Consider the following 24,887-nt stretch of genomic DNA (forward strand, 5'->3'; position numbering starts at 1 on the left):
GGAGATTATGGATTCAAAAGGCTTCTCTAGCCATGGCAGCTCATGTCAAGAGCCTCAGGTGATCACTGACATTATACATAAGGGTATTAATTGTTAAATTAACTACAGGAATCACTGTGCACTAACTCCCCATGCAGGACCTCTGTCTTCAATGAGCTGTGTTATGAGGATTAAAACTTGTTCTCAAATAGTTTTTGTGTGTGTATGTGCATGTGTGTGTAAATTGTTGAAATCCTTACTTAGTATAGAGTTGGTCTATATAAAGTTAATTTTAAATGTGTATAAAGTTAATTTAATCTTAATGGATAATTGAACTGGTAATGGGAGAAGGAATAGGAGGTAGGGTAGGTGTGTGGGTGGGAGCGTGGGTATGGTGAGAAGAATCATTATATTCCTAAAGTTGTACTTACGAAATTTATGCCCCTTAACTAAAAGGTTTCTTTGGGAAAAAATAAAAAAGAGATAAATTCTAAGATAAATCTAATCTCTATTGATGGAAAACAGATCTACTGTTGCTTGACCTGAAGGTGGAGATAGGAATATTAGTTTGCCAAGAGGCATCAAGGCATTTTTGATAGGTTGTGTGATAGCAGTGGTTGCTCAGACATAGGTGTCTGTCAAAAAAAAATTTACCAAGCTGGTCACTTAAAATATGTGCATCTTTTATATAAATTATATCCCAATGAAGTTGGTTTTTGAAAAGAAAACATATATACTTATTTTAAAGGTACAGAAACACACACGCAAAGTGTAAAACAATAACATTTTGAAGACAATACTCAAAACATATAACAACTGGAAAGACAAGCACTGATCCATGAGAAAAAAATGGTGGGTGTGAGCAACTGGAAGAGCCAACCTGTTTGAATGAGGCCAGGATTAGCCCAGGAAAACAGTGGTTATCAATGGGTACTGAGATCATCGATGTCTTTTTTCTTCCTTTGTTTCTCTGTATTTTCTAATTTTCTATAACAATCAGGTACTTTAAATTTAAAAATCTATTTTTAATTATAAAAAAGAAAAATAGTGCCTGTTGATATCACACTTCATTGTGTTATAAAATTCTAATGGATTTCAAAACCCTAATGGAACTTTTAAATAATGGATTTGAGAAATGGTGTACTAAAACAGCATTGAATTAGAAGTTAAAAATGGATAATGCTATAAAAATATTTTCTATCTACTACAAAGAAAATAGTGCAATATATTTTTAAATTATTTTACCATATTAATATTTTAAAATGCCCTCCTTTGTTCCTATCCTAACTAAATCTCCACGTAATTGATTATGTTTAAGAGAGAAATAGTATCTTTCCTCCAATTACCCAGGATCTGCAATGTCATACAGCTTAAAATTCATCACATAGCATTTTCCTGTGGCTATCATTGCCTAGGTAAAACTTTGAAATCTGAGCGAGTCAGAAAATCAGATGATAATTATCAGCCCTGGATAAATCTTTATCACAAAATTACAGCCTATGACAAGGAGAATTGCTGCCATCTCTCCCTAGCACAGCTGCCATCATCTCCCCGGCTTATCGCAGCAACAAACCTTTGCTCTGCACAGTTCCTCAGCGCTAAGCACAATGAAAACCTGGCCACAAGAGCAGTCACTCAGAAGCTATGATCAGCAAATGGTGATCAGAACTTCCCTTGATCGTGTCTCTTTCTATTAACGGAGAAGCCACACCAGCTCCCATCAACCCAGCTGGGAGTAAATGGATGGCTTAGCAACAGGACACCTTTCTGAAACTCTGAAAACCCCAAAACCCCAGGGTGAAATGACACTGGCATACCCTCTCTTACTCTTGCTCCATAATGCGGCTCCAACTTACGATTTTAACAGCACCTCAGCCCAATGTGAGATCACAGTGATCTCTAACGATCTGCAAATCTCAGTGTTTTTAGCAGCTCATTTTTGTGTTGTGGCTGCAGTGGTAACACCTGAACCTAAACAGTTACTGTTTACAATACCTGGGCTGTCAGCATCTACAGTGAGTGAGAGGAAGTGGTGGTATCTTCCAGCTTTGCCAGCCTTCATTCACTCCTCCTCCACTTGAACGTAGGTGTAGTGTGTCTACCAGATCCACGGTGTCAGCTCCCACAGCCCTCTTCCACCTTGGCTCCAGGGACCTCCGTCGCCTGCAGAGGTCGACCTCCTTGCACCTTTATGTGGAGAGAAAGGAAGAAGGGGGCAGCAGAGGACACCAGCCTCTTTCTCTCTCAGAATGTAGGAGACTGAACGCTCTGATGTCTGAAGGGAAGGGTCAACCTGTGCCCAGATCACAAGCATAAGAAAAATGGACATTTTCATGAGGCGCACAATGTAGCACTTCCAGAAGATATTTGATTATAAATTACATTATAGGATCCAGCTTCCTCCAGACATTTTAGTGTGATCTGCCCTCTAAACGAGGATTAAACTCACTTTAATAGTTGATAGGTAGTGTGTAACAACTTTTCTTCTCTAATTCTAAAACATTAGGCATCTCTTACATAATAATGATCATGGAAAGTGTTTACTGAATAATTACTATGTGCCTGATGTTGTTCTAAGCTTCATACATTACCTCACTTCAGCCTCAAAACAGCCATTATTCAGATAAGCCAGGATCTGAACTCAGCACTGTTTCCAGAGACTTGGCCACATTGAGGTAGATCAAGAACCACAGACCTCATTCCCCTAGAAAGGTAAACCTCTTGTGAAGCCACCCAAGCACTCAGAATAAAGTTGGCCATGGTTAGACTTCAAAACATTTCTGGATGGATGGACAGGAAACATCCCCAATGTTATAAAAGCACCACGGCTGCTTTGCCCTATGGCAAAAGTCTTTTGTCTAAATGGAATATGAGTGACTCTGGGTTAAGCTATTATGAGTGATTTCCCAAAATGGATAAGGCTCCCCTGTGGTCCTGGCAAATTCCTTAGGATACATTTTCATCCTCCAGAATGCTCTACGATGCCTGAAGAGCTGATGATCACAGCTAGCCAGTGTCACCAGCAACACTGGCGGTTAATTTCCATCTATAGGAATGGTCTCACTGGACCCATTTGGGAAAAGCAGCAGAGGATGACACTGCCCAGCTCATGTCTCCCTGAGCCCTTAACCACTCTCACTCCCAACAGTCAGCACCTGCAGTCTCTTTCTCCCGGAGCTGCCATCACCTACCTTGGTAGAAAAACCTGAAGGGTCCCTCCAGAGCTGACTTCGGCCAACAACTTACAGCACAGGGGTGAAAATACCCCAGCTCCCTCACCCTTCATGGAGGCAACCCTGCAAGACGGAGCCAAAGTCTCCCATCATGGAATGTGACTTGACATTGCAACCCTATTTGGCCTCTTTCCCTTCCCCATATCACTTCCCCACCCCACCTTCTCACTGGTTTCCCTGGCATGGCTTCATAATAAATCACTTTCATGGCCACTGCATCTTTGGTCTGCTTCTGGAGAACCCTATCTCAGAGATGAGACTGGAACATGGCAAACTAAATGGACCACAGGCTACACAGATGATGCCACATCCCTGTGTGGTCTGCACAGACATCTTGGGTCATCAACACTCCTGCTTTTCACAATGGGAGTCTTTGTCTCTTTATACAAAGGGGATATTCTAGTGATTTGCTCCCATTCTTCCGGTACATCCCTGAGCTACTTACACCTCAATAATTTTTAACTTACAGGGTTCAAGTTATTGTGAGAGAGATGGTGGGAGAGTCCTCACACAATGCTATTGAATGGACACTCTGGAGGGGGAAACTGCACTGATGCTCAAATAGTTGTGGCTTTAACAAAAGGGAAATGTAGTGGATTTAAGGGCTCCAATTGCTGGCTGGCAGCCTGGGAGCAAACCTTGCACTAAGTAACCTTGCTGTTAAGTGTGAGGTCTATAAAGGATGGTCTTTTGGAAGATACAGCCTCAAACCTCACATTTTATAGTCATGGGTCCCCTGAATCAAATACATGTGTTAAACATTTCTCACAGTAGTTTTAAACTTTAATTACGTATTCTACCAAAGCAAAGATCAAAATCTCTACAAAGGTTCCCTTTTTTATGATGCAGTATTTATTGATATGTCTCTATGAAATGGATTTTCCCGTGGCCTGAAAAGAAATTCCACATAGAAATCATTCTCATAACACTTTGTCAAAAATACTTGCAAATTTGTCCTTCTTTCTCATCACATGCTATGACTTGTTAATGAAGAATAATTAAAACATTGTTATTAATAAAGGATGAGGGGATGAGTTGCATTTCAAAAAATATTATTTAAAGATGAAATCTTCAAGTTCACCAATGTCTATAATGGAGAAATTAAAATGCAAAGCTTCATCCATATGGAGTGTCTAGACCTGGTGCATTTCAAATCAATCAACTTGGTGGAAATAAAAGATTTGCTTCACGCAATGGGTCAGCCTGATTGAATATAGCATTGCAATCTGTTAATATCCATGTGGACCAGGTAAAACGTCATTGCTCTTAACAGGTTCACATCTACAGTGTTTCTGCATTTCTTTCCATCCGGAAATCTGAGCACCTGATTTTCCTAGATATCTGTGATCCAAGGGGTTATGAAAGAGATTCCTCCAAAATGTTCCAGAGCAAGTTTCATGAGCCGCTGAAATGGACTCAGCCAGCAGCTGCAAGTTAGGATTTCACCTTGGAAAACTTGTCAAGGGGAAATCCACCCCCGGTAAAACGAGGTCCAGTTGGCTTGGCCATTGAGAAGGTGCTGTCCACGTGTATCCTGTCTCTGTTTCTGTGAGAGAGGAGGCGAAAGTTAACTTCCTTAACATCCTTTGCCGCTTCTAAGTTTGATGTTCTCTAAGTTCCCAGGGTGAGTTAGCCACTGAAAACTACTTTGATTAAAGCTTCTAGTCTTCAACAAGGTGACTGTTTAAATCTAATTAGGTGTCCCCAAGTAATACATAGAATTATGGGAAGACAATTAAATGTAAAATGTGTTCTCCTGATGTTGATCTAAATGTGGACAGAAGACCTCATTATAGCTCAGACACTGTGGATTTGGTGACTCCCAACGTATAATCATCTTTCTGCCTTCAAAAACATTTGTTTAGTTCCAGAGATCAGTCAGAGGAATCTTGATCTTAGCTCAATTATAATGACTAATTTTATCATCCATCAACTTTTGTATTCCAAAGTTTGGGTGGAAGCTTATAAATATTTATCACACACAGATATCTTCATCAAACTTGGACATTTATAATATACAAGTTTTCCTGTAACTCTAAATAAGCAGCAGTTATTACTAGAAATAATTTAAGATTCAAGAAAAGCTGGCAAAGGCAAATAAGATAGTATTTGTGGCAACAGATAAAGGGAGTTCTACCCTAAAATCTATAACATATTTTCTATATAGGATCTCCTTTAAATAAGCACACATACACATGCATATTTAGGTTTCCAGCAGAGGGAACTCAGTTTTACACAAGTTCTCTATGGTGTAATTAGGGGTTCTATTGAACACCTGAAGAATCTCTTGTCTACAAAAAAATTAGGTAAACTACTAAGGCCAAAACCAAATAGATTGAACAATGATGAATGATTTACCCTGGGGAGTGAATTCTGCCTTTTGTAAAACAACTGGACAGGTGCTGCAGACTCTAGATCAACCCACAGAGTCCAGAGTAGGGGGAGACAGAGGCAGGCAGGGGCGTGGGTAAGGAGCAAAGAATGAGGAAAGTATGCTTGAGAAAAACAAAAGAAGGTAAAATGTTCAAAATGATAGGAGCTGCTGTCTTAGGAAGGGCATGATGGAGAGAACATCCACAGAGATTATTCTAAATTATTCCATTTGGAAAGAACCTGTAGAGGACTGGTTAATCAACCCAGCTGTCTCTTAGCAGAATTGATTTCATTATGCGAAAAACCGCCCTCCATAAATAGGACAAAAGCTTTACCCCTGAGTGAGTGAATCAGCAAACAGGATCCCTCCCGGTACTTTGGCAACTCCTCTGGCTCTTGACTGTGCTACAGGCAGACAGAGCTCTCTTTCCTCAGCCCTCTCTTGCCTTAAATAACCTAAATTTCCCTCTCTAAAGGAACTTACGTTTAATGCTTCTGGCTTGGGATAAGCTGACTAATGGGAATACTGTCTCCTTTACATTATCTTTTTAATATATTTATAGACCATTATAGCGACTCCCCACAGCCTTCTTCCTTCCAGCCCCAACCGGCTCAGCACTTTTGCTCTTGCCTCTGCCTATTTTCCTTTAGTCTCTGAATCTTTTTTGCAGCTCTCCTGCAAACTCATCTCTCTGCCGGTTTACAGATCTCCAACTAAATGAAACCAATGAAAGCCTACCCAGGTCAAAGAGGCCACGAGCAATGAACATTTACGAACAAGAGGAGGTCAGCAAAGGTAGTAATTTTTCATGTTTCATTTTTTAAGGATTTATTTATTTATTTGAAAGGCAGAGCAGCACAGAGAGAGGAAGAGACAGATCTTCCATCTGCTGGTTCACTCCCTAAATGGCTACCACAATCAGGTCAAGGCCAGGCTGAAGCCAAGAGCCAGAAACTCCATCCTGGTCTCCCATATGGGTGGTAGGGGCCCATGCACTTAGACCAAAGGCAAAGATTCCAGGGCTGCACAATCTAAGAGAACTTTCTGTGATGATGGAAAAGCTCTGTATCTAGCCATCTGGCACAGAGTGGCCAATACACAACTTAACTGTGGCTAGCACACTAGGAGAACTGAATTCCTAAATAGGATTTCATTGGAATTCATTTAAATTTCTACAGTTGTTAAGTGTAGGTTACAGCACAGTGTAGTTAGGGGTAGCACAGTGCTACAGGAGGAGCTGTTCAGAAGGGTTGAGCCAACAGAGGGGCCGCTCCTCATACTCTCTGGGTGCAGAAAACTGCTGTATGATCAGTAAGGTCCAAGAAGACAAGCAAAAACCCCTGGGCAAAGCAAGAAAGTCAACCAGTTCTGCAAAGATGATGAACTGTTGAATCAATCTGGCTGTTTAGAACTAGGGAAATTACATTGCTAGTTACAAAATGGAATGAGTACATAAACTCCAAATGAGAGAGCTGATACACTGGGGGTGGAAAGAAGATATTAGAGGGGCCAGCGCTGCTGCGTAGCACGTAAAGATGATGCCAGCATCCCATATGGGTGCCAGTTCAAGTCCTGGCTGCTCAATTTCCAATCTCTAGTATGGCCCGGGAAAGCAGTAGAAGATGGCCCAAGTGCTTGGGCCCCTGTACCCACATGGGAGACCAGGAAGAAGCTCCTGGCTCCTTGCTTCGGATCAGCACAGCTCCAGCTGTTGCAGCAAATTGGGGAGTGAACCAGCGGATGAAAGACTCTCTCTCTCTCCCTCTCTCTCTCTCTTCCTCTCCTCTCTTTCCCTCTCCTCTCTCTGTGTAACTCTTTCTAATTTTTTTATTTTTAACTAGTTTTTATTAGATTTATTTTTATTTATTTGAAAGAGTTACAGAGAGAGGTAGAGACAGAGAGAGAAGTCTTCCATCCGCTGGTTCACTCCCCAGCTGTGCAAATCTAAACCCAGGAGCCAGGAGCTTCTTCCAGGTCTCCCACATGTTGGGCAGGGGCCCAAGGACTCGGGCCATCTTCTACTGCTATCCCAGGCCCTAGCAGAGAACTGGATCGGAAGAGAAGCAGCCGGGACTAGAACTGGTGCCCATATGGGATGCCAGCACTTCAGGCCAGAGCTTTAACCCACTGCACCACAGCACCAGCCCCTGACTTTCAAACAAATAAATAAATAAATCTTTTTAAAAAGAAGATATTAGAAATTCTATTTATACTTTTTAAAAATTGTAAATAATGCTTTACTAATAAATACAAACTGACAGTAGTGTATGCAAGTAATTTTATAAGTTAAGCTCTATTGGTGGCAAATTTAAAACTATTCTAAAATTAAACTTTTACTTTATGATAAGTTTAAGTTCATAATTGATCAAAAAGATAGGATTAAGTGTCAAAGGGATTACATAAATAAGACCAGTGTCTGAAAATCATAATTGATAGAATTAAAAAGGAGAGAATGATCCTACATAGGAAGCAGGATACACAGCAGACTCATAGAATGGCAGATGTCCTAAACAGCACACTGGCCTCAGAATTAGCCCTTAAGGCATTTGAATCTGGCTAAAAAGCCCGTGAGAGTATTTCAGGCATGGAAAGCCAAGACACTCTGGCAAAAAAAAAAAAAAAAAAAAAAAGACATAAATGAAAGATCTCTGTGAGTGAGATCCCAGTGGAAAGAACAGGCCATCAAAGAAGGAGGTTCCTTTCTCTAAAGGGAGGAGAGAACTTCCACTTTGACTATGACCTTGTCTAAATAAGATCGGAGTTGGTGAACTCAAGAGGCTTCCATAGCCTTGGCAGCTCATGACAAAAGCCTCGGTGATTACTGACGTCATAAATAAGAGTGTCAATTGTTAAATCAGCAACAGGAGTCACTGTGCACTTACTCTCCATGTAGGACCTCTGTCCTTAATGTGTTATACTATGTGAATTAACGGTATAACTACTACTCAAATGGTACTCTATACTTTGTGTGTCTGTGTGGGTGCAAACTGTTGAAATCTTTACTTAATATATACTGAGTTGATCTTCTGTATATGAAGATAATTGAAAATGAATCTTGATGTGAATGGGATGGGAGAGGGAGTGGGAGATGGGATGGCTGTGGGTGGGAGGGAGGTTATGGGGAGGGGAGCCGCTATAATTCAAAAGTTGTACTTTAGAAATTTATATTTATTAAATAAAAGTTTAAAAAAAAACAAAAAAATTTACTTTAAAACTATTTGCATACCTCTGGAAGTGGCAAGTTCAAAAATTTATTACTGATAAGTGGGTGTGTTGAAAGCTTGAAGACCTCGGAACCGCACACCTGCCTCAAGTAGAAACTAGAAACTACAGTGTTTCCACTCCAATACTCATTTAATTCACACCACTAATAATGGTTTTTTTTTCTCAAATTTAAATGTGCATGATTATCACCTGAGGGAATTGTTAAACTGCAAATTTCTGGGGTAGGTGTTTGGTCTATCAAGTAAGATGCCTGCATTCTCTATCAGAATACCCTGAGTTCAGTGCCTAGGCCCTGACTCCAGCATTCTGCTAATGTAAAGTCTCAGAGACAGCAGTGACAGCTCAAGTGATTGAGTTCCTGCCACCCATAGGGAAGACCTGGATTGAGTTTGCAGCTTTGGCCTCGTTGGGAATGAACCAGCAAATAGGGGTGCACAATCTCTCTTGCTTGCTCGCTCTCTCTCTCTCTGCCTCTCAAAGAAAAATTTAAAAGAAATTGCAGATTTCTAAGGTCCATGCAGAGCCTGTTGAATTCCAAATATCTGGAAACCTGCATGTTTGATAAATCTCATTGATGACTCTGAATCAAATAGCTGCTAGACTCTCATATTAAGATAGACTTATCTAAATCACAGCAGTATTTCACTCTACTAAGGAACTGGCATCTAAGTGTGGATTTATAAGAAGGGCAGATTTTTACTGGCAAATGAATTTGCATCCAGTTACTTTACATAGCTGTTCACCACAGGGAATCATAGGCAGATGCACTCAAGTCATATTTCATCATCCCTGAAATGTCCATGTGGATGAAATACCAAAAATGACTTTCAACCCATAATGTGAGTCACTACACAATTAACTAGATGCTTTTGGCAATTCCACACAACCAAAGCAAGTTTCAAAACCACTGATTCATTCCCACCCACCACACACCTTCAGATCAGACAAATGCTAAGAGCCAAGTGAAGGGACCCTTTTCAACGTGTGAACATCCTGAAACTCAAGATGTTAACCTGACATCTGCATCACCACCTCCCAGGAGGACGATAGCTCATGTCAATCCCCCACACAGATGCAATGGCGTCAGTTACTGGACATGAAATGTGGTCCAGAGATTGTTTATTTAAAACACATAATTCCAGGGGCACAACTACATTATTAGAAAGAACACTGTTACCCAGCCCTCTCCCCCCTAGCAAAAGTACTTGTGATTTTCGATGTGAGCATGTTTCATTCAGCCCAGACAAGGCTAACTCCGATCCTAATGTGCAAACATAGTTAGAGCATGGATATTTCCAAACCATGAGAACAGTGTGGACAGCAATTGCATGCAGAGACATCAATAAGCAGAATTAGACACAAGTGGATTCCTTCTAGCATCCTAAGGAGGATCTTCTCTGATTCATACCCAGTTAGTGACCTGATAGAATATCAGTTGCTCACCGATTAGCTCAGTTTACCCCTGTGAAAACTGCAACTCTGCAACTGTTCACCAAATGTTTTCTCTTGAGCAAGTAACAGGCACAGCAAAGTTAGAACACCTGACTAATTCTTACCTCTGAATGAGTTCTTTACGTTTCTGAGCGAGATACTTCTTCTTTAAATTCATCAGTTCATTGGTGAGTTTCTCAATCTCGTACTTATATTCTTGGCTCTGTGATTCATACATATTCAATTCTGAAGACAAAACCTAGCGTGGAAAAGAAGGCAGTGTTAACAAAAGATGTGCAGTGAAGCAATATTCCTTTTCTGAAAAATCTGTTTTAGTCTGCTACCACTTACCTTGGTAGGGCTATGGGTTCACAACTATGTCTGGGTGGAATAGTTAATCACATGCTTCCTGGCTAAGTAAGGGCTGATGACTCAAATTGAGTGACAGACCTAAATGACAGGTGTCACAACCCTGCTCCAAAGGAGAACTCTCAGGCAACACTCAAACCGGCTCGCAGATGAGTTGTGAGTAGAGGAATATTGTGAGTAGAAACAGAAAAACTCCCAGACACGCCATCTGAAATTGCTTTTCAAGCCTTTTCTTTGAAAAGCATTGAAGAAAAACATCACTAGAGAGGTGGGATTCATCTGAGAATTGTGGTAAAAATGATTCTGAAATCACAGGCATGGAAAGCCAAGACACTCTGGCAAAAAGATCTCTGTGAGTGAGATCCCAGTGGAAAGAACAGGTCTTCAAAGAGGGAGGTGCCTTTCTCTGAAGGGAGGAGAGAACCTCCACTTTGACTATGACCTTGTCTAAACAAGATAAGAGTCGGAGAACTCAAGGGGCTTCCATAGCCTTGGAAACTCATGACTGGTGCATAGGGAGATTACTGATGCCATAAACAGGAGTGTCAATTTGTAAAGTCAACAACAGGAGTCACTGTGCACTTACTCCTCATGTAGGATCTCTGTCCTTAATGTGCTGTACACTGAGGCTTAATGCTATAACGAGTACTCAAACAGTATATTTCACTTTGTGTTTCTATGTGGGTGCAAACTGTTGAAATCTTTACTTAATGTACACTAAACTGATCTTCTGTTAAAAAAAAAAAAAAAAAAGAAACTATCAATTCCCAACTTGACTCTCACTGGGATTAAACATGACAATAGGTCTGATCTGATTTCATCATCATTTAAAAAAAAATCATCTATTATTTTTCACTTTATGTTTCTGTGTGGGAACAAACTGTTGAAATCCTTACTTAAGGTATACTAAGCTGATCTTCTGTATACTAAGATAATCGAAAATGAATCTTGATGTGAATGGAAGGGGAGAGGGAGTGGGAAAGGGGAGGGTGGTGGGTGGGAGGGACGGTATGGGGGGGAAAGCCATTGTAACCCATGAGACGTACTTTGGAAATTTATATTCATTAAATAAAAGATAAAAAAAAATAAAAAATAAAAAATAAAAAATAAAAAAAAAAAATGATTCTGAAATCATCCTGCCACTGCCGCTAACTAGGCATTCCAATTGATGCGCTTGCCAAGATTGTTGTTCCGCTCAATGTCTATCGCCTCCTGGTTGTGTTCTTTGAGACTATTCACAGGTTCTGCCTTTATCCCAGCTCTGGGCCACTTGCCTGGAAGAAGCAGGGAGCTGTGACATATGCACAAGAGAGCCTGAGGCAAGAGAGGGTCTGTGGTAAGAAGCCTGACTATCCCACTCCTTCCATGGCTACGTTCAGTAGATGCTCTTGTCTCAGGCTGGACAAGAGTAGGAATTATCTCATGCAAATACGGAGGAAAGCATACCAAAAGGAGGGTGTGCTCCCCACCAAACCCAAAGGCAGCAAAGGAAGGCTGTGGTCCTAAGGGGCATGCAATCGCCTCAAGTTCTTTTTCCCTTTGCTTTCTCTATTTTAAAGATTTGCATAAAAAAGAGATCTTTGCCTTTTGAGCACTCATCTGCTTTTGAACTCCTCTCTCTTCACTGCTGTAAAAATGATTCTGACTATGTGTTCCCAGCTAAAGAATGTGATCTTCATGCTGGAGGGGGTGCTGTCTCAATAGTTAAACTCTTAGGAACAAAGACCCCGTTTTTAAACAATTGGGTTTAAATGGAATTTCCCAAGAGTCCAGATAATAAGGACCAGCTGGGGGTATGCTCAGCACCACCCACTTTGGGCCCTCTTCCATGAAGTCTCACATTTCACTCCAAGAAAAAAATCTGAATTTCCTCAGATAAAGGATTAAAGAGGTAAAAGGCCCCTGTGAGCACCACTTCACACAGCCAGAGCTAAGTGTGGGTAAGATGCACATGTGCACTTCTCTTCTATACACATCCCTAAAATCAAGAAAATAATCTTTTGTTTGAAATATTCAATTGTTTAAAGGAACAAAAACAACCAAAAGACTATGCCTTATGCAAAATTCAAATTATGACTCAGGATTCTCTTGTGAAATGAACATTCAGAGTGATGAGTTGAAAATTAGTGTTCTAATTAGATGTCTGTTTCATCTGCCCTTTTAAAGTAGAGGATGTGATTTTACAATGTCCTATTTTCAAAAGTGTTAGTGCTATGCCAGTGAGGTGGCAACAATTGTTACCCTCATTGGGTAGGTAAGCCCCAGAGTTCAGCTAGCATGTACTGCCTTCAGTAGACATGTATGTGTAAAACTTCTCATACGTGCCAAGAACATATAATACTTGCAGGGGTAAAGTTCAAAGCTCAAAGGGTGAGCACACATTTTTTCAGAAAACTTTCAAAAGGCACAGACAATTGTAAAACACTCCATCTCCCCAACTGAAGGGAATTATGCTAACAAAATTCTTGCATGATCTTATTTCCCTTTCTTGGCTACTTATCTGATATGTGGTCAGGAGGCAAGGTCTTGGGGGCTGGGGAGTAGCTTGAGATTTGTGTACATTTATTTCAGGTGGAACAGAGTGGCGGCAACCAGCTTAGGTCCAGGGGTCTGCTTCCACCAGGGGAGAGTGTATAGCTGTTTCCTCTGTTCTTCTCTACCACCCACATGCTCTGAACATCCCGAGATCACCCACATAGATCCTGACTCAAATTTCCAAGTGATTGCCACCATCTTCTCCCCAATGCTTTCCTCGCTTGCTCTCTTGCCTCTTTCGGAAAGGGAAGATTCTGGTGTCTAACAGTCTACAAGCTAGCAGAGGGCTAGCGTGGAGCTGTGGCCTGTTCCTCTGGGACCAGAGCTGTGAGGAAGCTGACCTGGTTGGAGGCTGGCATTTGGGAGAGCGGACTTGTCCAGTGCATTCCCCCAAAGCGTGGCCTCCTCTGGGCCAGGAAAGAGCAGAGGCCAGTACTTACTTTCAGCTGCTTGGTCTTCTCCCGCAGTGTGTGCCGGTAGATCTGCAGCTGTTCCGCAGCCTCTGGGCCAGGCTGCCGGGCCAAGACATGCTTTAGTTCCACATACAGTTTCTCCTTTTCCTGGTGGGCAGCAAAACCAGGAGCAGAGATAAACAGCCTCATCAAAGCAAGGAAAAAAGCCTTCAACAGCATGGCCAGGATGATTTGGCTGCAACTTGATTACAGATTCGCTCAACCGTGCATCCAACCAACCCTGAGAAGGGTCTAGGATGTGCCCAGTTTTCAGATACAAATAATAAGATAAATGAGTAGGAGAAAGTCCCCCTCCCTGGAACACGACTGTGAGACCAGGTCAGTGATGGAAGATGTCCACAGAAGGTGGTGGGCAATAAAAACAGGGAGTAGATGATTTTTGTTGGAGGAGTTAGGGGAAGTTTTACAAAAAATGTCACTTAAGTTACTCCTCCAAGGATGGGTAGGAGTTCCCCCAAGCAAGGAGAGAAAAAAAAAGATCCTTGCAGACCAAATGCCAATGATGGGACATAACAGTGAGTCCAGTTCGGCAAGGGTACAGGGCAGGAGGAAGGGGGCAGCTAGACAGGTAAGCTGAGGCTCACAGGTTGAAATCAGAATGTGGGTGCATTCAGGAACTGGTTGGGGACCACGTCCATTAGGCAGTTGGGAGCTGGGGCTGAGCCATGTCTGGGTCTGTGTTTAGGGAACCGACGCTGGCAGTAAAGCACAGTGCAGAGTAAGGGAGTCGCCCAGGGACCCATTACAAGCAGGAGGTGAAGAGCACTGCACCTGGCATGCCTGGGGTGGAAGACGGGGAGAGGTGAAGGCATCGCTGAGGCAGAGTCAGCAGATCTGGTGACAGGTCAGACAAATGGAAAAGGAAGGGACAGGAGCCAAAGATGTCTCTGAAGTCTCCAGTGTGGGCAGTGGTGAGGTGAGAGAGGTTGGGATGAGGGTCACACAGGTAGGGGAGGCTAGAAGAGGAGCAGGCGCTGGGGAAGGGAAAGGCTGAGCATGAGGTCCTGTGTGACAGCCACAAGAGGAGCTGAAATGGGGGCCCAGTGTGGAGAAGCAAAGGGCACGCTGAGCCAGCACAATCAGATCTTTGCGCGAACAGGAACATAAGGGGTAGGTAGAGAGGAAGATAAGAGGAAGAAACGAGGGAGCGCCACAGAACATCTCCCAAACCAAGAAAAGGCAGGAGAAGGCAGGCATCTGAAAGGGTGTGAAAGGGGAGGAATGAGTGGAGTGGCCAGGGCATCAGATGAGGTAGAAAGAAACAAGAGAAGGTCTACACAGAGGCTACCAAGACATCCTCACTGGCCTCAGTCAGACAAGCTGGGAAGCAGAAGTCACACAGGCTGAAGAACAAATCAGAAGGAAGACATTGAGTCTTCTAAGAAATACGACAGGGGAAGAGATCTGGAAATGAAATGAGACAATAGGCAGAAATCCAGGGAAACAGGGATATTCAAATTTCTAGAACAGAAGGAAAGGAGTTCCTGGGAAACCAGAACAAATTAGAATTCTGTAACATAAACATTAAATAACATGGACTTCCCACTTGTATCCTAGAGTCTAATCACTTATAATGCCTTCTCATACCCTTGAACTAAAGATCCTACATATGAGCAAAGATTTATTTCTAGTGCATCTCACCTCTAGATTTCCCTATCTCTAATGTGCCATACTCTGAGCAAACATTGATAAAGATGAGGGTGTCTACTCAGTTTCTGCATGTATTCATTTCCTTGCAGTAATTATGTTAAAGAAAAAAAGGACGAGTTTAAAGTCCTCTCATTAAATGAAACTGCCAGCAAAAAGGAAACTAAATTTTACCTAGAGCTAAGTATTCTTGGCATTGTCAGGAAATAATCTATTTTTGCTGGAGAACACAAAAGTCATAAAAAAAAAAAAAAACAAGTAAAGGAAAATTCATTAACTAGTCATTGTTGCCATTTGGTTTAGTTTCCTTTTCCCTGGTCAAATTATAGAAACTTTATTGCAAATAACACATCTCTGCTTACAGAAGAGTGTATGCAACTTAAAAACCAGTTGGAAGGAATGAGTGTCTAGAGAAACACATGGAAAAGTAATACTCACCATTTAAGAAATAATTCCAGGAATGACAAGGAAACCCAAAAGCCTGCGCTAAAGAAGAAAGCTCTAACAAATAGAATTACAAAGTGATGATTTTCCTTTGCTGTTCAACACCTCCTGTCACACTTTACAACATAATCTTGGCAGTAAATGGATGTAGCAAGCAATGAGAAAGATATCGGGAGGTGAGTTTATTTTCTATAACCACTTAACGCCTGCACTGTTGGAAAAATAACTCCGACAAGGCTTCAAGATTCAATTTGGAGAGGTTAATACATATGTGGAGAAGCCCATGAAACTGTTTTGTCCATTTCTTTCAGCTCACCTTTCTCTATAGCAGAGTATAGATCGACTTGAAAAGTAAAGAACCCCACAATGATGAAGAGGAAGCAGTCTGGTTTGGGATATAATAATGTCTTAAAATGAAAATGCCACCTTACTCCAAGAACCTTGAAATATTTCATAGGTGTCATTCTTTCCTATTTCACTTAGTAGGTAGGGAGGAGAGAGACATAAGGAAGAAAGTTTTGGAGAAACAAATGCTATTACCTCATAGGTGAGACTCCCTAGGTCAACAGGAATTAATGATGTGCCCAAAGTCCCTCAACAAGTCAGAATCCCAGTTACGATAAACCCAAGAATCACTTTTCCTATGCAACACTTCCTCTTGGGCTTGAATACCTGTACCACTCTGAAAATATCTGGGCCCGACTGAGCTACAAAATCCCTGAAGACACCTGATAGCATCAACAGAAGAATCAAGCCAGAGGTGAAGTAAGTTTCAAAACTACAGTAGTGGCCAGCATTGTGGTGTAGTGAGTTAAGCCACCATCTGCAATGCCAGCATCCCATTTGGACACTGATTCATGTCCAGCTGCTCCACTTCCAATCCAGCTCCCTGCTAATGTGCCTGGAAAAGCAATGGAAGATGGCCCAAGTACTTGGGCCCCTGCACCCATGTAGGAGACCTGAAGGAAGCTCCTAGCTCCTGACTTTGGCAAGGGCCAGCCCCAAGCCGTTGCAGCCATCTGGGGAGTGAACCAGCAGATGAAGACCGATTCATTCTCTTTCTTTGTCTCTGTCTCTGACTCTCTCTCTCTCTCTCTCTCTCTCTCTGTAACTCTGACTTTCAAGTAAGTAAATAAATATTTTAAAAGAGAAAAACTAGGGTGGAAGATATCAGAGGTAGAACGTGGCTCAACTCTCACCTCCTCACCTCCAGCACCTGAACGAGCCTGCCCATGCTAATAGGAAGTACAGTTTGCTGATACAGTGAATCATGGGGCCATTTGCCCTGTCTTCTTCTCTCACTTCCAGTTATTTTACCCAGCCTGTAAAATGGACTGTGATGGCTTTATTCTTAAGAATAACCGAGTGATTGAACAGTGAGGGTCCATAAGTGTGGAGAAAAGTAAAGAAAATGAACGAATTACCATTAAAACTGTCTGAGTACTCAAAGTCAAAAAGTTCTGAAAGTTAAATAAGCCAGGACAGTGATGCCTGTGAGTTCATTCATGGCGGGTAGGAGGAATACCAAATGCGGCATCAGGGACTGAGGCAGCAGAAGGCATGAAGAGCAGAGGCAACAGGACTGGGGGCTAGTGGATGGAATGCATTGCCAGGCTTCAACAGGCACACATTTTGGTCTATGCTTACAGTGGAAAACCTAAAATGATAAAACCAAAGTGATGTCTAGTCAGCATTAACATTCTAGTCATGTGTATCATACAGATTTGTATTTTGGGGAACCATGCTAGTAATTTAGACAAATATGGAGTGCTTGATGGATTGAAGGTCTTAAGTACGATTGTCTTCCAATTTATTTCTCTCCTAACCCTCTACAAGGGCCAACCAAGCTCTTCAAACATTGTGCAATGGTGTGTATAATAACCCCATTTAGAGACAAAGCGTGCAATTCTATTATAAAGAGAATCTATCTTATGCAACAGAGACTCATTAGCTGCCCAATGCATATTGTCTCCATAAGCCAGCAGTGGCAGAACCAGCTGCCTTGTAATACATATCCTGTCCTTCTTCATTAAGCCACATCCATTTCTCTTTAAACGTAGACAATTAATTTGTCACTTGGTTAGAGGCACCATATGTCAATGAAACATAATAAGAACATCATAAATAGTTTATTACTTCCCCACCAACAGAAGATTGCATCTTCAGGTTAGCATGTCTTTATTTATTCAGAGTCTGTTCATAATGTCCATCAATACTACTTTGTAGTATGCCTCTCTCCTTACATTACTTTATGAACAGCTATACCAGAATAAACCTAGACTATGAACACCGAGGACCGGCCTTCTCTTTGGCATGTCTTGAGAGCACTAACCATGCTATGTCCATCCTTGAAATGATATTCTCCTCCTAGACAGCCCATTCTTAACAGCTGGACAAACTGTCAGGCATGATTATGGATTCTTTTGCTGCAACTATCTCTGCCAACTTATTCTGGATAACAGCACATCTCATTGTCAACATCGGCTGAGTGTAGTGGTAAGAAATTAATTACAATATTAACTTCGAATAATGCTGTCATTATTTGGTGACAGTCTGTAACTCCAGTTGCAAAATGCATATACAGAATCACTCAGACTTCAGGTGCTTGTGTTTTATCTGACAACAAATTAAAAGCCAACATTCTGAACAGTCTATGCAAATAAGGGTCGGTGCTGTTCTGGGTATGATTCAGAGGAAGAAATTGAGTCTCTCCCAGAACGCCTTTCCCTATCAAGCTTTCATAATCACTGTGAATACTCCATCTTCTGTTTTGCCTCTCCGGCTGAAAATAAAAGACGGTTCACACTGAATGTGCACCTCAGCACCCCTTCTTTCTCAGCTCACCTGCTTCATCCAATGACTGACTGAGAGGAGCTAATTTATTCTGTGTTTCATCTGAATCTGTGTTTGGCAAATGCCAGTGCATGGATTCCACTCAACCTGGCATCATCAATTTGCATGGGCAAAAGTAGGAATAATTGCCTTACTCTCTGAACTTGCTGATGCATGGCAAGCAGGCAACCTCCTCCTGACAGAGGACACATTTATCTACACCCACCAGGGCAAAAGCCACCCACTCAAGTGCTGGAGTACCAGGTATTCTGAGGGAAGGGACACCACCTCATCTTCATTGTCAACTCACCCAAAGGACTGGTTCAACATAAGACTGGTTCTAGAAACAAAATCCCATGACCACGACTTCTGAGAAAACCTACTTCACTGTATATACTGAAAAGTTCTAAAAGCTCTACAAAATGACAACTGATACCATCTGTTACATCCTACAGTGTTTAATTGTATGAACCTATTCTTCCTCTCCAATTGAGTTATGAGTCTATAAGGTCAAAACCTGAATGGGTAGATGGAGGGATGGATGGAGAGAGAGAGAGAGAGAGAGAGAGACTTTCTACCTACTTTATGCTCTGCTCATTCTAGGTATATAGTAATTTTGTTGATTGAAATTATATTGACGACATATATTGACAACAAATTATGTCCATCGTATTTTAGTAGTCTACATCAATTAAGGTATAAATATATTTGTGCTGAGAACTTTTACTTGGATTAGACCATTGAATAATATCTTTCAGTTAGCAGGGCCTACATTATTCACCCAAGGAGCTGGTATTATGAGTGTCATAAACTTAAGCTAAAATTTTTCTTTTTGTATACTGTAAATAATTCAGAAATTCACTTGAAGTATCACACTGATGTCTTAGTAAAATGTTTATTAAAGTTTTCTGATAGTTTGAGAGGTTTCAAACGCTCTTTTAATTCATAAAACTTGCAAAAAATATTCAAATCAATTAGTTCTGAAAATACCACATCTTTGTGCATGTACATACCAGTACACAGATTTGAAAGTGCAAGCACATCCAAGAAGGAGATACCTTTCTCTGAAGGGAGGAGAGAACTTCCACTTTGACTATGACCTTGTCTAAATAAGATCGGAGTTGGCAAACTCAAAAGGCTTCCATAGCCTTGGCAGCTCATGGCAAGAGCCTCAGTGATCACTGATGTCATAAGTAAGAGTGTCAATTGTTAAATCAACAACAGGAGTCACTGTGCACTTACTCTCCATGTAGAACCTCTGTCCTTAATGAGTTGCACTATGAGGATTAACAGTAAAACTTGTCTTCAAACAGTACTTTATACTTTGTGTGTCTGTGTGGGTGCAAACTGTTGAAATCCTTACTTAGTATAGAGTTGATCTTCTGTATATAAAGATAATTAAAAATGAATCTTAATGAAGAATGGGATGAGAGGGAGTAGGAGGTGGGATGGGAGTGGGGGTGGGAAGGCAGGTATTGGGGGGGGGGAGAACCCCTCTATATTCCAAAAGCTGTACCTATGAAATTTATATTTATTAAATAAAAGCTTTCTTTAAAAAAGGAAAAGAAAATGCAAGCATAATTCTCACACTACATTCTTCAAGTAAATAATGCGTTGACTTTTTAAACAGCTTCCTAAACACAGAAATTCTAATTGCACACATAACTCTCTTCTAGAATTTTTAAATGCAATATATTTTTGTCTCTTCACTTGCTTTCAGTCCTTTTTCCATCTCTCTACCCCATCCATAATTCTTAACAAAAGACTAAAGCCAGATTTGAAATTTCAAGCAAAATTACTTCCCCCTCTAAATAAAAGCAACTCCAGAACACTGTCTAATTTATCTGGAAATGCCTTCTTTCATTAGTGGGAAAATAAATTACAAGGTCTACAAACATATTACATTTCTCTCTAGCATTAAAAAGGGAAAAATAATGGCTAATACCTTGGGGCTTTCTTGTTTATTGGCTTTATAAGAAAATGTCAGTGCAACTGAACTCTGGACCCATCTTGTTTATGATGTCATGAAGTGGAAAAGCCCCCTGGAGAGAGTGGGAGATGCTGGAATTGGGGATGAAACAGAATTACACAGCCAAGTTCCTCATGAACGCACAACTAGTTGGTTACACAGTGGTTCTAGGCTTCAGCTATAGATGATTAAGTGTTTTATGAGGCATAAAAGAAATTTGCATGCACTAACCTTCACCACTTTTGTTAACAATAGGAAAAGTGTTTCTAGAGTTTTCTGACATAAACAACATAAGCTTTTGGAGAGATCTTTTTGCAAGAGATTTTATTTCCCAAATGAAAATAAATGTTTGTGAAATTCTGTTCAAAGCATACAATTCCCTCAACTTGCCTGAATTTTGTTACCAAGACTGTTTGCTTATCTTTGCACCTTGCTTAGAAACTTAACATATGTGAAGAATTTGCTCATATTAAATCATGATAATATTGACTTTTCTTAAAGCTGATAATGAAGCAGGTCCTGAGAGGGTCAAGCCAACTAAGTATTTATTTAGTACTAGTTCTATACAAATGATTGTGCGAGGTTCATACAAAGTTAAGAAGGTCGAAAATGTAAGGAGCTTACTATCAAGTCAAGAAAAACAAATATCTAAGTCATTATGAAATGATCACAGTGAGGCCATTACCCCAGAGAGATATGAGGAATAGCGGGCATATATAGGTAGGTTCAAAGGCAGAGATGATATCCATTTGTTGGGCCATAGACAGGGAACTATTTCATATAGACCTTGGTGGGAGTATCAGTAGCAGTAATAATATTTGTATGTATGGGTCAGAAAACATCTTTACTATCAAAGGACAACCTTAATACACAAAGTCACTTGATGTTGACTGACCCATTGTAAATGGCATCTATCATCTCTATGATGATTAAGTATCCCTGGTATGCACGGATGGTTTAACATACAAAAATCAATAAATGTGTTACCTCATATTAACAAAATGAAGAATAAAAACCACATGATTATCTAATACATGCAGAGAAAACATTTGATAAAATGCAACATCCTTTCATGATAAAAAAAAAAAAAAAAAACTTGAGCAAATTGAGTTTAGAAGAAACATTCCTCAACACAAACCCAATGCCAGCATCATATTGAATGAAGAAAAGTTGGAAGCACTTCCACTAAGATCTGGAACCAGACAAGGATTCCCAGTTTCACCACTCCTATTCAATACCATCCTAAGGTTCTGGCTAAAACATCACATTAACAAACTAAAAAACAAAAACCATATGATTATCTCAATAGATGCAAAGAAAGCATTTGATAAAATACAACAGCCTTTCAGGATGAAAACTTTAAGCAAATTAGGTATAGAAGAAACATTCCTTAACATAATCAAAGCAATTTATGACAAACCCATGGCCAGAATCCTATTGAATTTGGAAATGTTGGAAGCATTCCCACTGAGATCCGGAACCAGACAAGGATGTCTACTCACCATTGCTATTCAATATAGTCCTGGAAGCCTTAGACAGAACCTTAGGCAAGAAAAAGAAATCAAAGGGATATAAATTGTAAAGAAGGAGGTACAATTATCCCTGTTTGCAGACAACATGATCCTATATATAGGAGAACCAAAAGACTCCACTAAGAGACTATTGAAACTCATAAGAAAGCTTGATAAGGTTGCAAAATATAAAATCAACACTCAAAAATCAACAGCCATACACAATGCCATGGCTGATAAAGAACTTGTAAGATCAGTCCCACTCACAATAGCTACAAAAAAATTTAAATACCTTGGAATAAATTTAACCAAGGAGGTAAAGATCTCCACAATGAAAATTATAAAACATTAAAGAAAGAAATAGAAGTAGACACAAAAAAATGGAAAAATCTTCCATGTTCACTAATTGAAAGAATTAATATCATCAAAATGTTCATACTACCCAAAGTAATTTACAGACTCAATGCAGTTGCTATCAAAATACCAAGGGCATTTTTCTCAGTTCTAGAAAAAACAATGCTAAAATTCAAATGGAAACATGAGATACCCTGAATAGCTAAAGCAATCTTAAATAACAAAAACAAAGCCAGAAGCATCACAATACCAGATCTCAAGACATACTACAGGTAGCTATAATGAAAACAGGCTGGTACTGACACAAAAATACACATGTAGACCAACAGAACAGAATAGAAACCCCAGAAATTAATCCACACATCTACAACCAATTAATCTTTGACAAAGGAGCTAAAATAAATCTCTGGAGAAAGGACAGTCTCCTCAACAAATGATGTTGGGAAAATTAGATCTACACATGCAGAAGTATGAAACAAGACCCCTACCTTACACTTTATACAAACATCAACTCACAATGGATCAAGTATCTACTTCTATGACCTGATACAGTCAAATTACCAGAGGAAAACATCAGGGAAACTCTGCAAGACAATGGCATTGGCAAAGACTTCTTGAAAAAGACCCCAGAAGCACAGGTAATAAAAGCAAAATAAACAAATGGGATTACACAATTCTAAAGCTTTTGCACTGCAAATGAAACACTCAACAAAGTGAAGAGGCAATAGACAGAATGAGAGAAAATATTTGCAAACCATGCAACTGATCAAGGATTAATATCCAAGACCTATAAAGAACTTAAGAAACTCAACAACAACAAAATAAATAATCCATTTAAGAAATGGGAAAAGGAAATGAACAGGCATTTTTCAAAGGATGAAATACAAATGGCCAACAGACTCATGAAAAAATGCTCAGGATCACTAGCCATCAGGGAAACGCCAATAAAAATCACAATGAAGTTTCACCTTATTTTTGGCAATCATCCAAAAACCAAAAAATAATAAATACTGGTGAGGATGCAGAGAAAAAGATCCCTTATATACTGAAAATAGATCTGCCAATTTGACCCAGTCATCCCACTCCTGGGAACTGAGCCAAAGGAATGAAATCAGCATATGAAAGAGTTATTCATACGCCCATATTTACTGCAGCTCAATTCACAAATAGCTAAGATATGGAATCAATCCAGATGTCTATCAACTGATGACTAGATAAAGCAAAAGTGGTGTATATATATGCTATGGAATATTACTCAAGCATAAAAAAGAATGAAATCCTATCTTTTGCAATGAAGTGGATACAACTAGAAATCATTATGCTTAGTGAAATAAGTCAGCAACACAAATATCATATGTTTTATCTGATATGTGGCAATTACTATAAAATACCCCCCACCCAAAAAAGTACAGGAATGAAATGGACATGTTGTGATTTGATTGCTGTGTTTAGCCCTTGTTTAAACTCCTACAGAATTATGGTCTTTCTACTTTTTACTTGTTGAGTATTATGGTTAGTGGTGCATTAAGCTTATGATTATAAAGTGGATTGAAATTATCTGGGGTGGGGGACTGGTGTTGTGGCCTAATAGCTTAAGCCTCCACCTGTGATGTCAGCATCTGATATGGGCACCAGTTTTAGACCTGGCTGCTCCATTTCCAATCCAGCTCTCTGCTAGTGCACCTAGAAAAGCAGAAGATGGCCCAAGTGGGAGACCCAGAGGAAGCTCCAGGCTCATGGCTTCAGCCTGACCTAGCCCCAGCAATTGATGCCATTTGGGGAGATAACCAGCAGATGGAAGATATCTCTCTCTCTCTCTCCCTCTTTCTCTCTCTCTCCCTTTCTCTTTTCCCCTCTCTGTCTTTCCCCCTCTCTGTCTTTCCCTCTCTCTGTAACCCTCTCTTTCAAATAAATAATAAATCTCTGAAAAAAAGAAATTAAAGAAATAAAAGAAAGAAGTAAGGGGATTGAGGGAGGGAGAGAGAGGAAGGCAAATATGATTATCTTTAGAATTGTACCTACGAAATATAATAAATCTGTTCTCTTTATATTAATAAAAATATTTTAATAAAAAATGTTGTTTCTAAAATGAATCTGAACACCATATAGAAACTTGTTTAGAAGATTTGATAGTTATTGATGACAGTTTTTGATGTACATCTTATTGACAAATACTTTGCCTCTTCTTTTTTGGTTTTGCTCATTTCAAAGGTTTGGATTGGACACCACTGAATATCAATTTTTGGAACTGGATCATTAGATTCAAATCATAATGTGGATAGGACAGGTGAACATGAATTACAAAGATTCATTAATAGAGATCAGATCACTAGGAATGCAGGAATGGATTAATGTCCCCATCAAATTGCATTCATGTGAATTTTTTAAACTTAACTGGCTATTAAAAAGATTTTTCCTCTAATCATGGTGATCAGAGCCCTTAAAGTACATAATTGAATTGTGTTTTGCATCTTTGGGGAAAAAAGGCAAAATAAAGATGAGGAGATAAAT

The 24,887-nt window shown here is 40.2% G+C and overlaps 1 protein-coding gene across 1 annotated transcript in view; it reads right to left on the reverse strand.

Annotated features, from left to right (window-relative positions):
- Positions 1-1,973: 1,973 nt before the first annotated feature.
- CFAP58 (cilia and flagella associated protein 58) overlaps positions 1,974-24,887 on the reverse strand; it is a 112,291-nt gene continuing 89,377 nt past the window's right edge. The window contains exons 16-18 of the mRNA XM_008270490.4: positions 13,587-13,706; positions 10,368-10,501; positions 1,974-4,758 (exon numbers count right to left, since the gene is read on the reverse strand). Coding sequence (XP_008268712.2) covers positions 4,647-4,758; positions 10,368-10,501; positions 13,587-13,706 — 366 coding nt within the window. The 3' untranslated portion in view covers positions 1,974-4,646. The remainder of the gene's footprint in view (positions 4,759-10,367; positions 10,502-13,586; positions 13,707-24,887) is intronic.

The sequence above is a fragment of the Oryctolagus cuniculus genome, chromosome 15 (genome assembly GCF_964237555.1).
Source record: "Oryctolagus cuniculus chromosome 15, mOryCun1.1, whole genome shotgun sequence".
Classification (NCBI taxonomy): Eukaryota; Metazoa; Chordata; class Mammalia; order Lagomorpha; family Leporidae; genus Oryctolagus; species Oryctolagus cuniculus.